At 66.6% G+C, this 17,067-nt stretch overlaps 1 protein-coding gene across 1 annotated transcript in view; it reads left to right on the top strand.

The window, feature by feature from the left end:
• LOC106029327 (IQ motif and SEC7 domain-containing protein 1-like) overlaps window positions 1-16,414 on the top strand; it is a 29,418-nt gene extending 13,004 nt beyond the window's left edge. The window contains 18 exon segments of the mRNA XM_066984588.1: window positions 3,480-3,561; window positions 3,563-3,757; window positions 6,067-6,528; window positions 7,230-7,367; window positions 7,369-7,796; window positions 7,798-8,115; window positions 9,097-9,258; window positions 9,360-9,482; window positions 10,023-10,189; window positions 10,273-10,412; window positions 10,914-11,039; window positions 11,141-11,240; window positions 11,729-11,890; window positions 13,089-13,136; window positions 13,139-13,252; window positions 14,674-14,723; window positions 15,315-15,658; window positions 16,318-16,414. Coding sequence (XP_066840689.1) covers window positions 3,480-3,561; window positions 3,563-3,757; window positions 6,067-6,528; window positions 7,230-7,367; window positions 7,369-7,796; window positions 7,798-8,115; window positions 9,097-9,258; window positions 9,360-9,482; window positions 10,023-10,189; window positions 10,273-10,412; window positions 10,914-11,039; window positions 11,141-11,240; window positions 11,729-11,890; window positions 13,089-13,136; window positions 13,139-13,252; window positions 14,674-14,723; window positions 15,315-15,658; window positions 16,318-16,414 — 3,256 coding nt within the window.
• The last annotated feature ends 653 nt before the right edge of the window (window positions 16,415-17,067 follow it).

Here is a 17,067-nt window from a genome sequence, read left to right as displayed (position 1 = left end):
CAACCCCCCCCCAATTGAAAGCGGCTTGCGCCCCCCCCAAAAGCACCCCCCCAATTTGTGCCCCCCCCTTTTTCCCCCCCCTTTATCCCCCCCCTTTTTCCCCCCCTTTTCCCCCCCCCTTTTCCCCCCCCCTTTTTACCCCCCCCCTTTCGTGCCCCCCCCCTTGTGCCCTCCCCTTTTGCCCCCCCCCCTTTTTATGCCGCCCCCCCCCTTTATTTTTATGCCCCCCCCCCCCCCGCCGCCGGCTCCTCCCCTCCCCCCCCCCCCCCCGCCGCCAGCCGGGCCGGGTGCGGCGGGAGGAGAGCTGGGACCCCCCCCCCAAAAAATAATCCCCCCCCCACCCCAAAAAAATTAAAATCCCCCCCCCCCCAAAAAAAAATAATAAATGTGGTGCCTGCAATGCACCGCCGACCGGCGGCGGGGGCCGCTCCGGCAGCGCCTGCTGCACGGGTGAGTCGGGGCCCCCCCGCGCCCCCCCCTCCTAAATCCTCACGACCCCCCCCCCGAAATCCTTAAGACCCCCCCCAATCCCTCACGACCCCCCCAAATCCTCACGACCCCCCCCAATCCCTCACGACCCCCCAATCTCCTCCCCCCCCCCCCCCCCCTGCATCCCCCAACCCCCCCCCCCCGGTTTATTTCCCCCCCCCCCAATTTCCTCCCCCCCAATTTCCTCCCCCCCCAATTTCCTCCCCCCCCCAATTTCCTCCCCCCCCCAATTTCCTCCCCCCCCCAATTTCCTCCCCCCCCAATTTCCTCCCCCCCAACTCCCCCCCCCAACTTCTCCCCCCCCCCAAATTTCTCCTTCCCCCCCCCCAAATTTTCTCCCCCCCCCCCCCCCCCAGTTTTCCCCCGGGGGGGCCTGGCCTTCACCCCCCCCCCCCCTCCTCGCACGTCTGGGCCTGGGGGGAACGAATCGGGGCGGGGGGGGGCGCGGGGGGGGCTGCTTGTGGCCGTGTGTCCCCTCCCCGTGTCCCTGTGGCCCCATGGCTGTGACCCCCCCCCCCCCCGTGGCTGTGTGTCCCCCCCCCCACCCCCATGTCCGTCTGTCCCCATGGCTGCGTCCCCGCGTCCATGTTCCCATGGCGGTGTCCCCATGTCCGTGTGTCCCCCTGTCCGTGTGTCCCCCTGTCCGTGTGTCCCCCTGTCCCCATGTCCCCATGTCCCCCGTCCGTGTGTCCCCATGTCCCCCGTCCGTGTGTCCCCCTGTCCCCATGTCCGTGTGTCCCCCTGTCCCCACATCCCCATGTCCGTGTGTCCCCATGTCGCCATGCCCACGTGTCCTCCTGTCCGTGTGTCCCCCCATGTCCCCGTGCCCCCACGTCTGTGTCCCCATGTCTGTGTCCCCCCATGTCCCCATGTCCATGTCCCCACATCCTCATGTCCCCATGTCCCCATGTCTGTGTGTCCCCATATCCCCAGGTCCCCATGCCCAACTGTCCCCATGCCCATGTGTCCCCACATCCCAATGTCCCCATGTCCGTGTGTCCCCACGTCCCCATGTCCCCACATCTCCATGTCCCCAAGTCCATGTGTCCCCATATCCCCATGTCCCCACACCCAACTGTCCCCATGCCCACGTGTCCCCATGTCCCCACATCCCCATGTCCCCATGTCCCCGTATCCCCACATCCGTGTGTCCCCATATCCCCATGTCCCCATGCCCAACTGTCCCCATATCCCCCTGTCCCCATGTCCCCACATCCCCATGTCCGTGTGTCCCCATGTCTGTGTGTCCCCATATCCCCATGTCCCCACGCCCAACTGTCCCCATGTCCCCACATCTCCGTGTCCCCATGTCCCCATGTCCCCACATCTCCATGTCCCCGTGTCCCCGTGACCACGTGTCCCCATGTCCATGTGTCCCCATGTCCCCATGTCCCCGTGTCCCCATGTCCACGTGTCCCCATGTCCCAATATCCCCATGTCCCCATATCCCCATGTCCCCATATCCCCGTGACCACGTGTCCCCATGTCCATGTGTCCCCATGTCCCCATGTCCCCGTGTCCCCATGTCCCCGTGTCCCCATGTCCATGTGTCCCCATGTCCCCATGTCCCCGTGTCCCCATGTCCCCGTGTCCCCATGTCCCCGTGTCCCCATGTCCACGTGTCCCCATGTCCCCATGTCCCCATGTCCCCATGTCCCCATGTCCCCATGTCCCCATATCCCCGTGACCATGTGTCCCCATGTCCCCATGTCCCCATATCCCCATGTCCCCATATCCCCGTGACCACGTGTCCCCATGTCCATGTGTCCCCGTGTCCCCATGTCCCCGTGTCCCCATGTCCCCGTGTCCCCATGTCCACGTGTCCCCATGTCCCCATGTCCCCATATCCCCATGTCCCCATATCCCCGTGACCACGTGTCCCCGTGTCCCCGTGTCCCCGTGTCCCCATGTCCCCATATCCCCATGTCCCCATATCCCCATATCCCCATGTCCCCGTGTCCCCATGTCCACGTGTCCCCATGTCCCCATGTCCCCATATCCCCATGTCCCCATATCCCCGTGACCATGTGTCCCCGTGTCCCCATGTCCCCGTGTCCCCACATCCCCATATCCCCATGTCCCCATATCCCCATGTCCCCATATCCCCATGTCCCCGTGTCCCCGTGTCCCCATGTCCCCATGTCCCCACATCCCCATATCCCCATGTCCCCATATCCCCGTGACCACGTGTCCCCATGTCCCCATGTCCCCATGTCCCCATGTCCCCGTGTCCCCATGTCCCCATGTCCCCATATCCCCATGTCCCCATATCCCCGTGACCACGTGTCCCCATGTCCATGTGTCCCCATGTCCCCATGTCCCCATGTCCATGTGTCCCCATGTCCCCATGTCCCCGTGTCCCCATGTCCCCGTGTCCCCATGTCCACGTGTCCCCATGTCCCCATGTCCCCATGTCCCCATGTCCCCATATCCCCATGTCCATGTGTCCCCATGTCCCCATGTCCCCATATCCCCATGTCCCCATATCCCCGTGACCACGTGTCCCCATGTCCCCATGTCCCCGTGTCCCCATGTCCCCATATCCCCATGTCCCCATATCCCCGTGACCACGTGTCCCCATGTCCCCATGTCCCCATGTCCCCATGTCCCCATGTCCCCGTGTCCCCATGTCCCCGTGTCCCCATGTCCCCATGTCCCCATGTCCCCATGTCCCCATGTCCACGTGTCCCCATATCCCCATGTCCCCATGTCCCCACATCCCCATGTTCCCATATCCCCATATCCCCATATCCCCACATCCCCCTGTCCCCCTGTCCCCCTGTCCCCCTGTCCCCGTGTCCCCGTGTCCCCGTGTCCCCACAGCCCCTATAGGGCTGCCCCAAGGCACCTTCGGGGTAGTGTTGGGGCACTTTGGGGGGGGGGGATCCTGGGGAAGTTTCGGGTATGGGGGCGTCGGGGACGTTTGGGTCTCGGGGTGGGGGACTCGGGGGGGTCCCTGCGGGGGGGGTGACCCCAGGATGTCCCCGCAGCGTGGACGGCGAGGCGCCGGGCAGCGAGGGCGGGGGGCCGCTCCCCGACAGCCCCGGGCGGCCCCCCCCGTACCGCGGCCTGCCCCAACCGGCCCCCCCAAGGACCTGGGGGGGTCGGGGGGGGGCCCGGGGGGGGCTCCCCGGGTTTGGCCTGGTCCCGGCTGCCCCCCCAGCCCGCCAGCGTGGCCCTGCGCAAGCAGGAGGAGGAGGAGGAGAGCAAGAGGCCGAAGGCTCTGAGCGACAGCTACGAGCTCTCCACCGACCTGCAGGACAAGAAGGTACCGGGGGCACCCCCCCAATCCCACGGGGGGGTCACCGGGCCCGTGCGGGGGTCACCGGCCCCACGTGGTGGTCACCAGCCGTGTTTGGTGGTCACCAGCCGTATGGGATGGTCACCAGCCCTGTACGATGGTCCCCGTCCCCATATGGTGGTCACTGTCCCCATACGGTGGTCCCCAGCCCCGTATGATGGTCCCCAACCCCGTATTATGGCCCCGAAACCCATGTGGTGGTCCCCAGCCCCATATTATGGTCCCAAGCCCCATGTGGTGGTCCCTGTCCCCATATGGTAGTCCTCAGCCCCATATGGTGGTCCCCAGCCCCGTATGATGGTCACCAGCCCCATGTGGTGGTCCCCAGCCCCATATAATGGTCAGTAGTCCCATGTGGTGGTCCCCAGCCCCATATAATGGTCAGTAGTCCCATGTGGTGGTCCCCAGCCCCATATGATGGTCCCTGGCCCCATGAAGTGGTCCCCAACCCCATATGATGGTCCCCAGCCCCGTATCATGGTCCCTAGCCCCGTAAGGTGGTCCCCAAACCCATGTGGTGGTCCCCAGCCCCATACGATGGTCACTGGCCCCATATGGTGGTCCCCGTCCCCATATGGTAGTCCCCAGCCCCACGTGGTCTGCCTCCCCTTGTCCGTGGCCCCATTCCCGTGTCCCTCTCCCCAAACCCATGACCCCATCCATGACCCCATGTCCTCATCCATCTCCCCGTCCACGTCCCCATCCACGCCCTCACCCCAATCTCCCCCTACATGACCCCATCTCTCTCTCCACGCCCCCATCCCCGTCTCCCTGACCCCATCTCCCCCTCCATGGCCCCATCTCCCCCTCCGTGATCTTATCTCCCCAACCACGACCCCATATCCCCAACCACGACCCCATATCCCCATATCCCCAACCACAACCCCATATCCCCAACCACAACCCCATATACCCAACCATGACCCCATATACCCAACCACAATCCCATACCCCCATCTCCTCCTCCCCATCTCGCCCACTACCCCGTATTCCCCCCAACCACGACCCCATATCCCCAACCACGACCCCATATCCCCAACCACGACCCCATATCCCGTTCCATGCCCCCATATACCCAACCACGACCCCATACCCCCATCTCCTCCTTCCCATCTCTCCCATGACCCCATATCCTCTTCCATGACCCCATATATCCAACCACGACCCCATACCCCTTCCACAACCCCATACCCCCTTCCATGATCCCATACCTCCTTCCATGACCCCATATACCCAACCACAACCCCATATCCCCTTTCATGACCACATCCCCATCTCCCCAACCCCATCTCCTCCTCCATGACCCCATCTCCCCAACCATGACCCCATGTACCCTTCCACGCCCCCATATCCCCTTCCATGCCCCCATATCCCCATCTCCCCCACAACCCCATATCCCCAACCACAACCCCATATACCCAACCATGACCCCATATACCCAACCACAATCCCATACCCCCATCTTCTCCTCCCCATCTCGCCCACTACCCCGTATTCCCCCCAACCACGACCCCATATACCCAACCACGACCCCATATACCCAACCATGACCCCATATCCCCAACCACGACCCCATATCCCCGTCTCCTCCTCCCCATATACCCAACCACGACCCCATATACCCAACCACGACCCCATATACCCAACCACGACCCCATATACCCATCTCCTCCTCCCCATATCCCCAACCACGACCCCATATCCCCAACCACGACCCCATATCCCCAACCACGACCCCATATCCCCATCTCCTCCTCCCCATATCCCCAACCACGACCCCCACGACCCCATATCCCCAACCACGACCCCATATCCCCAACCACGACCCCATATCCCCAACCACGACCCCATATCCCCAACCACGACCCCATATCCACATCTCCTCCTCCCCGTCTCCCCCACAACCCCATATCCCCAACCACGACCCCATATCCCCAACCACAACCCCATATCCCCATCTCCTCCTCCCCATCTCCCCCATGACCCCATATCCCCAACCACGACCCCATATCCCCAACCACGACCCCATATCCCCAACCACGACCCCATATCCCCAACCACGACCCCATATCCCCAACCACGACCCCATATCCCCAACCACGACCCCATATCCCCAACCACGACCCCATATACCCAACCACGACCCCATATCCCCTTCCACGCCCCCCATATCCCCTCCACTCCCCCATCCCCGTCTCCACAACCCCGTAATCCCCCCCAAACCCCACCTTTACCCCCCCCAAAACCCCATAACCCCCCCCCCATAAACCCCGCAGGTGGAGATGCTGGAGCGCAAGTACGGGGGCTACTTCCGCACGCGCCGCGCCGCCCGCACCATCCAGGCCGCCTTCCGCCGCTACCGCATGGCCCAGAAGTTCGAGCGGCTGCGCAGCGAGGGGGGGCGCGCGCGCCGCCTGGCCCTCCCCGGCCTCCGCCTCCAGTTCTCCTTCGAGGAGTACGACCGCGGCCCCCCCGCCCCCGGCCCCCCCGGGCCCCCCCCGCCCCCCCCGCCCTATTTCCAAGGCAAACCCGCCTCGCTGGACGAGGGGGTGCTGGGGGGGCCGCGCCGGGCGCCCCGCTACGGGGGGTCTTGTAGGGCCGGCTTGGATGGGGGGGGAGGCCCCCCCGAAGCAGGGGGGGGCGGGGGGGGTGGAGGAAGCCCCCCACCCCGGCAGCTCTCGGCCTCCGCTGATTTTGGCCCTGGGGGGGCGGACCTGGAGGAGGCGTTTGCGCAGCAGGTAGGGGGGGCCTGGGGGGCTGGGGGGGGTCATGGGGGGCATGGGGGGGTCATGGGGGGCATGGGGGGGTCATGAGGGTTATAGGGATGTGGGGGTTATAGGGCCATGGGGGGTTATAGGGTCATGGGGGACATAGGGAGATCATGGGAGGTCATAGGGTCATGGTGGCCATGGGGGTCATAGGGTCATGGGGGGCATGGGGGAGTCATGGGGGATATGGGGGGGTCATGAGGGTTATAGGGATATGGGGGTTATAGGGCCATGGGGGGGTTATAGGGTCATGGTGGCCATGGGGGTCATAGGGTCATGGGGGGCATGGGGGGGTCATGGGGGTCATAGGGATATGGGTCATCATGGCGGGTCATGAGGGTCATGGGGACATGGGGGCCATGGGGGGTTATAGGGCCATGGGGGCCATGGGGGGTCAAAGGGACATGGAGGTCATGTGGGGTCACGGGGACTTGGGGGCCACCTGGGGGGTCACAGGGCCACCAGAGTTCATGGGGGGGTCAATGGGGGTCTTAGGGTCACGGGGTGACTTGGGGGGGGCACAGGGCCCTGAGGTTCATGGGGGCCATAGGTGACCCTGGGGGGGGGGCTGGCAGTCAGAGGGGTCCCGGGGGACACAGGGGTCCCGGGGGGGGTCCCGGGGGTGCCAACGCAGGCGGGGGGCTGACGCTGGGGGGGCTCCATCCCCGCAGGTGAAGTCCTTGGCCGCCTCCATCGACGAGGCCCTGGGGGGGGGCCGGGGGGGCCCCCCGGGGGCGCCAGCCCCCCCTGCGGCCGACAGCGCCGCCACTTCTGCCAGCGACGTCACCCTCTACCTGGACGAGGGGCTCCCCGGCTCCCCCCCGCTCCCCCGAGCGCCCCCCCAGCCCCGAGCCCCCCCCGGAAAGCGGGGGGGGCCCCCCACCGCCCCCCGCCCCACCTCCGCCTCCCCCCTCCTCTAACCCCCCCGGGCCATCCGAGCGCTGGGTGGGGGGTGGGCCTGAGGAACCCCCTCGCCGTGGCCCCCCCTGTTTAGAGTGCCGGGGCCGGGGTGGTGGTGGGGGGGGGCACGGGGGGGGGCACCCCCCTTTGCTGACCGTGGAGCCCCCCAGCGACAGCTCGGCCGACCTCAGCGACCGCTCCGACCGTGGCTCCATCAACCGGGGGGGTCCTTACGAGCCCGAAGGCTCCGGGGGGGGCACCTTGCCCCGTGCCGGACCCCCCCACCGCTGCTTCCACCCCGAAGCCCCCCCCGCTGCCCCCCCCACTGCTCCCCCCCCGCCACCCCCCCCCACCCCCCCCACCCCCCCCTGCTGCCGAGGAGGGTTCAGAGGGGGACAACGAGAGCTTGGGGAGCAGCTCCAACTCCAACGAGACCCTCAACTGCTCCTCGGGTTCCTCATCCCATGACAGCTTGCGGCGGCCCCCCCCGCCACCCCCCCCACCCCCCGCAGCCCCCCCGCAACCCCCCGGTCCCGCCGGCCCCCCCGGCAAAGCCACGTACCAGCGGGAGCCGCGGCAGAGCTGGGACTCGCCGGCGCTCAACAACGACGTGGTGCAGCGGCGGCAGTACCGCATCGGCCTCAACCTCTTCAACAAGTGAGGGGGCAGCTGGGAAATCGGGGGGGGTCGTGGGGGGGGAGGTTGGCGGCCCCATGTTGCAGATGGGCTGGGCTCTGGTGGCCCTATAGGGGAGTTAAGTGGCGTTCTTGGTGGCCCTGTGGTGGGGGACAGGGTAGTGTTCTTGGTGGTTGTATGGTGGAGATGAAGATGTTCTAGGTGGTCCTACAGAAGGACGCGGTGGTGTTCTAGGTGACCCTGTGTTAAAGACACGGTCATGTTCTTGGTGACCCTACAGCAGGGATGAAATGATGTTCTTGGTGGTCTTTTAACGAAGACAAGGTGACGTTCTAGGTGACCTTATAGAAGGACATGGCGGTGTTCTGGGTGACTCTATAGTAAAGACATAATGACGTTCTTGATGGCCCCATATTAAAGACGTGGTTTTGTTCTTTGTGACCCTACAGCAGGGTCACGGCGGCGTTCTTTGTGACTCTATTGTAAAGATGAGGTGATGTTCTAAGTGGTCCTACGGACAGACATGGTGGGGTTCTCGGTGGCCCTATAGCAAGGACAGTGTTGTTCTAGGTGGTTCTCTAGTAAAGACACGGCGATGTTCTAGATGGTGCTATAGAAGGACATGCTGATGTTCTATATGGTGCAATGGAAGGACATGGTCATGTTCTAGGTGGTCCTATAGGGAAGATAGGTTGCCATCCTAGACTAGCCTCCAGCCAAAACAAAGTGACATTTTTGGTGGCTCCATAGCCATGGCAAAGTGAGGTCTAGGGGACCTGACAGCCAGGACAAGGTGACAATCTAGGTGTCCCTATGGCCAGGAGAAGGTGACGTTCTAGGTGACTCTGTAGCCAGAAGTCGATGTTCTAGGTGATCTTCTTGCCAGGACAAAGTGACGCCCCGCAGAGGGCACGGTGTCACCCCAAGCGTCCCCAGGGTGGGTCTGGGCGGCTCAGGAACCCCACAGCAGTTGGGGTGACCCCGCGCCCGCCTCCTTCACAGGAAGCCGGAGAAGGGGATCCAGTACCTGATCGAGAGGGGCTTCCTCTCGGACACCCCGGTGGGGGTGGCCCACTTCATCCTGGAGAGGAAGGGGCTGAGCCGGCAGATGATCGGCGAGTTCCTCGGCAACCGCCAGAAGCAGTTCAACCGCGACGTCCTCGAGTAAGCCGGGGACGCACCGGAACGGGGGGGGGGGACACATGCCAGGACCAGGGGTGTCCTCAGGACCGAGGCCACTTCCGGGCTGTGGGGTTCTCCCGCAGCTGTGTGGTGGACGAGATGGACTTCTCCGGGATGGAGCTGGACGAGGCCCTGCGCAAGTTCCAGTCCCACATCCGGGTGCAGGGGGAGGCCCAGAAGGTCGAGCGCTTGATCGAGGCCTTCAGGTAAGGGATGATGGGGTGATGTTCTAGGTGGCCCTATGGATCAAGAGGGGGATCTTATGGGTGGTGGCCCTCATGGGACCAGGTGATGTTCTAGGTGACCCTACAGATCAAGAGGGGGATCTTAGGTGTGGTGGCCCGTGTTTCATGGGGTGATCTTCTAGATGATCCTAAAGATCCACAGGCAGATATTAGGGGTGGTGGCCTTCATGGGACTGGGTGGTGTTCTAGGTGACCCTACGGACCAAGTCGGGGAGACATTAGGGGTGGTGGCCTTTATGGGACTGGGTGACAGTCTAGGTGACCCTATAGACCAAGAGGGGAGACATTAGGGTTAGTGCTCTGCATGCAATGGGAGATGTTCTAGGTGACTCTTTGGACTGGGAAGACTTTAGAAGTGGTACCCCCACACACAAGGGGGCCTGGACCGTGCTGGGACCATTGTGGGGTGCAGAAGCCCCCTTGCCCAGGCCGTCCCGGCCATGTGGGGGTGGCCGTGGGGCACCCTGACCCCATGGGCCGTGGGGATTGTCCGCCCCACAGCCAGCGCTACTGCGTGTGTAACGCGCCCCTGCTGCGCCAGTTCCGCAACCCGGACACCATCTTCATCCTGGCCTTCGCCATCATCCTCCTCAACACCGACATGTACAGCCCCAGCGTCAAGGCCGAGCGCAAGATGAAGCTGGAGGACTTCATCAAGAACCTCCGAGGTGAGGATCGTGGTCCTGCCCCTCCCCGCCCCTCCCCTGCTTGGGACCGCGGGTTCTAGAGCGGGGGGCCGGGTGTCGCGCAGGGGTGGACAACGGGGAGGACATCCCCCGGGACATGCTGGTGGGCATCTACCAGCGCATCCAGAGCCGGGAGCTGCGTACCAACGACGACCACGTCTCCCAGGTCCAGGCCGTTGAGCGCATGATCGTCGGCAAGAAGCCGGTGGGTCCGCCCGAGGGATGGGACGGGTTCTAGGTGACACAAGGGGGGATGTTGTAGTTGACCAACGGGGATGTTCTAGTTGACTGCATGGAGGGACCTTCTAGGTGACCCTATGTGGGACATTCTAGGTGTCCCAGGGCGGGGGGAGAGGGCGGCATTCTAGGTGACCCTATGAAGGATGTTCTAGGTGACTGTATGGGGGATGTTCTAGGTGACTAACGGGAGATGCTGTAGGTGACCCTGTGAGTGACGTTCTAGGTGATCCTACAGGGAACGCTCTACATGACCAATGAGGAACGTTCTAGGTGACCCTACATGGATGTTCTAGGTGACCCTATGAGACTGTTCTAGGTGACCCTACGGGGAACACCCTAGGTGACCCCATGGATGGGACAGACCAATGTCAAGGATGCCATCATCATCAAGGGGCGGGCCCAGGAAGCGTGGGGGTGTGTCCTGCTGAGGCCCCGCCCCCAGCACTGACCCCGCCCCCACCCCCAGGTGCTGTCCCTGCCCCACCGGCGCCTGGTGTGCTGCTGCCAGCTCTACGAGGTCCCCGACCCCAACCGGCCTCAGCGCCTGGGGCTGCACCAGCGTGAGGTCTTCCTCTTCAACGACCTGCTGGTGGTGAGCTGGGTGCCCTGGAGAGCCGGGGGGTGTCCCTGGGGGTGGGACACCCGTGGGGTGACCCAGCCGCTTGGGTCCCCGCTGACCCGGTGCCCTGGCAGGTGACGAAGATCTTCCAGAAGAAGAAGATCCTGGTGACCTACAGCTTCCGCCAGAGCTTCCCCCTCGTTGAGATGCACATGCAGCTCTTCCAGAACGCCTGTGAGCCCCACGGCGCCCCACGGGAGGGTCCCCTGCCCCACGGCACCCCCATGGGATGCCCCCTGCCCGTGAATCCCACGGGGTCCGCCACCGGAAGTCCCTCTGCCCCACGGGGCTCACCATGGGATGGTCATTGTTGTCCCCCATGGGATGTCCCACGGTGTCCCCAGTAGGATGTCCGACGGTGTCCCCGGTGGGCTGCCCCTCTGCCCCGTGGTGTCCCCCGGAGGACGTCCCATGGTGTCCCCCCGGAGGACGTCCCATGGTGTCCCCATTAGGATGATCCTCGGCCCCATGGGACGTCCCACGGTGGCCCCAGTAGGATGTCCCATGGTGTCCCCCGTGTGACGTCCCATGACGTCCCCCATGGGCCGTTCCCCTGCCCCACAGCATTTCCCACGGGACATCCCATCCCCTGGCCCCTGTTCTCCCCTGAGCCCCGTGCCCCCTGACCCCGTGCCCTCTGCCCCCGTGCCCTCTGACCCCAGATTACCAGTTTGGGATCAAGCTGCTGTCGGCGGCGCCGGGCGGGGAGCGGAAGGTGCTGATCGTCTTCAACGCGCCGAGCCCCCAGGACCGGCTGCGCTTCGCCAGCGACCTGCGCGAGTCCGTGGCGGAGGTGCAGGAGATGGAGAAGTACCGCGTGGAGGGTGAGCGGGGCACTGGGAGCACTGGGAGGGGCACTGGGAGCACTGGGACAGGCACTGGGAATGGCACTGGGAGCACTGGGACAGGCACTGGGAGCACTGGGAATGGCACGGGGAGCACTAGGATGGGCATTAGGGGCACTGGGAGCACTGGGATGGGCACTGGGAGCACTGGGAATGGCACTGGGAGCACTGGGATGGGCATTAGGGGCACTGGGAGCACTGGGATGGGCACTGGGAGCACTGGGAATGGCACTGGGAGCACTGGGATGGGCATTAGGGGCACTGGGAGCACTGGGATGGGCACTGAGATGGGCACTGGGGTCCCTCCATGAGTCCATGGTCAAGTGTAGGAGATGGAGGAGTACCGGGTGGAGAGTGAGGGAGAACTGGGAGAGGCACTGGGGATGCTTGGATGGGGACTGGGAGCACTGGGATGGGGAGTGGGAGCTCTGGAGGTTTTGCGATGAGCACTGGGGATACTGGGATAGGCACTGGGATGGTCTTGGGGGGCAGTTGGATTGGGAATGGAAGTGCTTGGATGGGGACTGGGAGCACTGGTAGCACTGGGATGGGTACTGGGAGCATTGGGAAAACCTGGATGAGCACTGGGATGGTCTCTGGGTGCAGCTGGTTGGGGGATGGGGGCACTGGGAGCACTGGAATGGGCACTGGGAGCACTGGGAGTGCAATTGGATAGGCACTGGGATGGTTCCTGGGAGCGATTGGATTGGGAATGGGGGCACTGGGGGCACTGGGATGGGCACTGGGAGCACTTGAATGGGCACTGGGGCAGTCCTGGGAGCACTGGGCTGGGGAACGAGGATACTGGGATGGTACTGGGAGCACTGGAAACACTTGAATGGGCACTGGTATGATCCCTGGAGGCAATGGGATGGGGAATGGAGGCAATTGGATGGGGAGCGTAGGTACTGGGAGCACTGGGATGGTCACTGGAAGCACCGGGACTGGGACTGGGAGCACCGGGGCTGGTACTGGGAGCACTGGGGCTGGTACTGGGAGCACTGGGATGGCTGGGGAGGGTACTGGGAGCACTGGAACGGTTGCGGGGGGTGCACTGTGGTCACTTGGCTGGGGATCAGCATGCACTGGGATGCTCTGGGGGCACTGGGAGGTACCGGGGGGGCACTGGGAGGTACCGGGGGGGCACTGGGGTGACCGGTGCCGCCCCCCCCCCCAGCCGAGCTGGAGAAGCAGAAGGGGGTGTCGGGGGCGCGGGGCGGGGGCCCCCCCGCGAGGCGCTCAACGGGCTGAGCCGCAGCAGCCTGGAGGAGGCCTTCGGGCCGGGCGAGGGGCTCAAGCGCAGCGCCCTGAGCAGCTCCCTGCGGGACCTCTCCGACGGGGGTGAGCTGGGGGGGTCACCGGGGGGGTTGGGGTCACCGGGGGGGGGGACGGGGTCACCTGGGGGTTTGGGGTCACCGGGGGGGGGACGGGGTCACCTGGGGGGTTTGGGGTCACCGGGGGGGGGGGGGGACGGGGTCACCGGGGGGTTTGGGGTCACCAGGGGGGGGGGTTAGGGTCACCTGGGGGGTTTGGGGTCACCGGGGGGGGGGACGGGGTCACCTGGGGGGTTTGGGGTCACCGGGGGGGGGGGGGGGGTCGCTGGGGGGTGATTTGGGGTCACCAGGGGGGGGATTTGGGGTCACCGGGGGGTTGGGGTCACCGGGGGGGTTAGGGTCACCTGGGGGGTTTGGGGTCACCGGGGGTGATTTGGGGTCGCTGGGGGGTGATTTGGGGTCGCTGGGGAGCATTTGGGGTCCCTGGGGGTGATTTGGGGTCCCTCGGGGAGTATTTGGGGTCCATTGGGGGTGATTTGGGGTCCCTGAGGAGTATTTGGGGCCCCTGGGGGGTGATTTGGGGTCGCTGGGGGGTGATTTGGGGTCTCTGGGGAGTATTTGGGGTCCCTGGGGGGCAATTAGGGGTGACTGGGGGGTATTTGGGGTCCTTCTGGGGTGTCGGGGACCCCTGGGGGGCGTTTGGGGACCCATTGGGGTGCATTTGGGGGCGATTTGGTGTCCCTGGGAGGTGATTTGGGGCCCCTGGGGGGTGATTTGGGGTCCCTGGGGGTATTTGGGGTCCCCTGGGGGCAATTAGGGGTAACTGGGGGGCATTTGGGGTCCCTCTGGGGGGGTTTGGGGACCCCGGGGGGGGCATTTGGGGACCATTGGGGTGCATTTGGGGGCAATTTGGGGCCCCTGGGAGGTGATTTGGGGTCCCTGGGGGGTATTTGGGGTCCCCGGGGGGCAATTAGGGGTGACTGGGGGGCATTTGGGGTCCCTCTGGGGGGTTGGGGACCCTTGGGGTGCATTTGGGGGCGATTTGGGGTCCCTGGGAGGTGATTTGGGGCCCCTGGGGGTGATTTGGGGTCGCTGGGGAGCATTTGGTGGCCCCTGGGGGTGATTTGGGGTCCCTGGGGGGTGATTTGGGGTCCCTGGGGGGCAATTAGGGGTGACTGGGGGGCATTTGGGGTCCCTCTGGGGGGTCAGGGACCCCTGGGGGGGTGTTTGGGGACCCTTGGGGTGCATTTGGGGGCGATTTGGGGTCCCTGGGGGGAGATTTGGGGTCCCTTGGGGGCAATTAGGGGCCCCTGGGGGTATTTGGGGACCCTGGGGGGCAATTTGGGGTCCCTGGGGGGGCACAGTGAGGTCCCCGGGGGCTCTCTGAGGGTTTTGGGGCTCCCCATGGGGAGGGGTCCCTGATGGGGGGGGGGGGTGCACTGTGAGCCCCCCCCCAAGCCCCCCCTCACTTTGCCCCCCCCCCCCCAGGCAAGCGGGGCCGGCGCAACAGCGTGGGGTCCCTGGACAGCACCATCGAGGTGAGGGGGGGGGGAGGCCACGCCCCCTTTCACGCCACACCCCGTTAAGCCACGCCCCCACCCCCCCACCCACCCCAGTGGTCCGGTCCCCGGGTCTTAAGAGAAAGGGGCGTGGCTTGCAGAGAAGGGGCGTGGCCTCTTCCTTATCCGGGGAAATGGGAGGGGCTTGGCGGAGGGGGCGTGGCCATCTGGCGAGAGGGGGCGTGGCTTGCAGAGAAGGGGCGTGGCCTCTTCCTTATCCGGGAAATGGGAGGGGCTTGGCGGAGGGGGCGTGGCCATCTAGCGAGAGGGGGCGTGGCTTGCAGAGAAGGGGCGTGGCCTCTTCCTTATCCGGGGACTGGGAGGGGCTTTTGCCGGAAGGGGCGTGGCCATCTGGCGAGAAGGGGGCGTGGCTCGCGTGAAACCCAGCCGGGGGTGGGCGGAGACTGGGTGGGGGGGGGGCGGGGCTTGCTCCCTACTGTCACGTGACCCGCGGAGGGGGGCACGTGGGAGGCTCGGAGGGCGTGGCTTGCGGAAAGGGGGCGTGGCCAAGGTGGGCGTGGCGCGGAAGTGGGCGTGGCCTCTTTCTGACCCCGCCCCCCCCTCCCCTAGGGCTCCATCATCAGCAGCCCGAGGCCGCAGGCCCGGGGCCCCCGGGGGGCCGGTGGGGGGCGGGGGGGCCCGGCGGCGGAGGGGGGCTACAAGGCGCCCCCCGGCCCGTCTCCAACTCCTCGTCCTTCCTGGGCTCCCTCTTCGGCAGCCGCCGGGGAAAAGGCCCCCCGGGCCGCCCCCCCCCCCCCAAGGCCCCGGCGGGGTCGGGGGCCCCGCTTCGGCCTCGGCCTCCTCTTCCTCGGCCTCGTCCTCCCACCACCACCACCACCACCACCACCACCCCCCCCCGGCCCCCCCCCCCCGGCCCCCGAGGCCCCCTCCAAGCTGCAGGCCCTGCACGCCCAGTACTGCCACGGGGCCGGGGGGGGCGGGGAGGAGGGGCGGCGGCGGGGGGGGGGGGGGCGGCGGGGGGGGTCCCGGCCCCCCCGCCGCCCCCCCTTACCCCCAGCAGCCCCCCCTCCCGCCCGCCCCGCGCCCCCCCGCCGCTGCCCGCCATCGCCGCCGGCGCCCCCCCGCTTCCACGGCGGGCCCCAACCCCCGCTGTCGGCCCCCCCGTGCAGCACGGCCCCCCCGGGGGGGGCTTCCCCCCCCCCACCCCCATTACACCTTGCACCGGCCCGGCAAACGCGGGGGGGCCCCCCGGGCCCCCGGCCGGCAGCCCCTTTCCCCCTTACCCCTCTACAGCCCCGCGCCCCCCCCACCACGGCCTCCCCCACCCGTACCCCCCGGCCCCCCCCCCCGCACCACCACCCCCCGCCCCCCGCCCCGGCCGCCGCCAAGCATTTCGTTTTCGGCGGCGGCGGCGGCGGCGGGGGGGGCCCGGCGTGGCGGGGGGCGCGTTACGAGGGGGGCGGCGGCGGAGGAGGGGGGGCGGGGGGGCCCCCCCCCCGCCCCACCACCACCACCACCACCACCACCACCACCACCACCACCCGCCCCCCACTCCCCCATCCCCCCCACCCGTCCTACCCCCCTTGCCCCCCCTCGCCCCACACCCCCTCAGCCCCCACTCCCCCGCCTGGCCCCACCTCGCCCCTGGGCCAGCCCGGCCAGGGCCCCCCAAAGCCAAAGGGGGGAACCGCATCAGCACCGTGGTGTGACCCCCCCCGGCTGAGGACGGGCGCCGCTCGCGGCAGCGATGGACGGCGCCGCCATGCTGGAAACGGAAGGGGGGGGGGGGATTTTTGGGCCCCCCCCCCATCTTTTCGAAGCCCCCCCTCTTTCCGAAGCCCCCCCTCTTTTCAAACACCCCCCCTCTTTTCAAAGCCCCCCCCCCCCCTCTTTTCAACCACCCCCTCTTTCTTCTCGCCCCCCCCCCCCCCCCAAAAAAAAAACCAAACCTGCACGTGGCTCGTGTTTGGCTGCTCGCGCGCCCCCCCCCCGGGGGACCCCACCCCCCCCCCCCACCCCCCTCCACGCCCCGGGGGCCGCGCCGAGGTTGGGCCCCCCCCCGGCTCAGGCTGAATGTCACATGGCACTTTAACGTCCCCCCCCCCCCCCAAAAAAATCCCTGCCCCCCCAATCCTAACCCCCCCCCCCCCCCCCCCAGCCCCCGGGGGGTCCCCGGCCCCCGGGCCCGCATGCGCCCGCGCCGGGCCCTGTATATAAGAGACTGTATATTTGATGCTTCATAAACGGCGTGTGACCTGCCTGCGCCCCCTTTTTGGGGTGGGGGGGGGGGGGGCACCTATAGGGGCTGGGAGGGGCGGGGGGGCACCTATAGGGGCCGCGGGGGGGGGGGTTGGAGCTATAG

Source organism: Anser cygnoides, chromosome 29 (genome assembly GCF_040182565.1).
Source record: "Anser cygnoides isolate HZ-2024a breed goose chromosome 29, Taihu_goose_T2T_genome, whole genome shotgun sequence".
Lineage (NCBI taxonomy): Eukaryota > Metazoa > Chordata > Aves > Anseriformes > Anatidae > Anser > Anser cygnoides.
The sequence above is the reverse complement of the archived record's forward strand: the minus strand, read 5'-3'. Positions and strand labels throughout refer to the sequence as shown.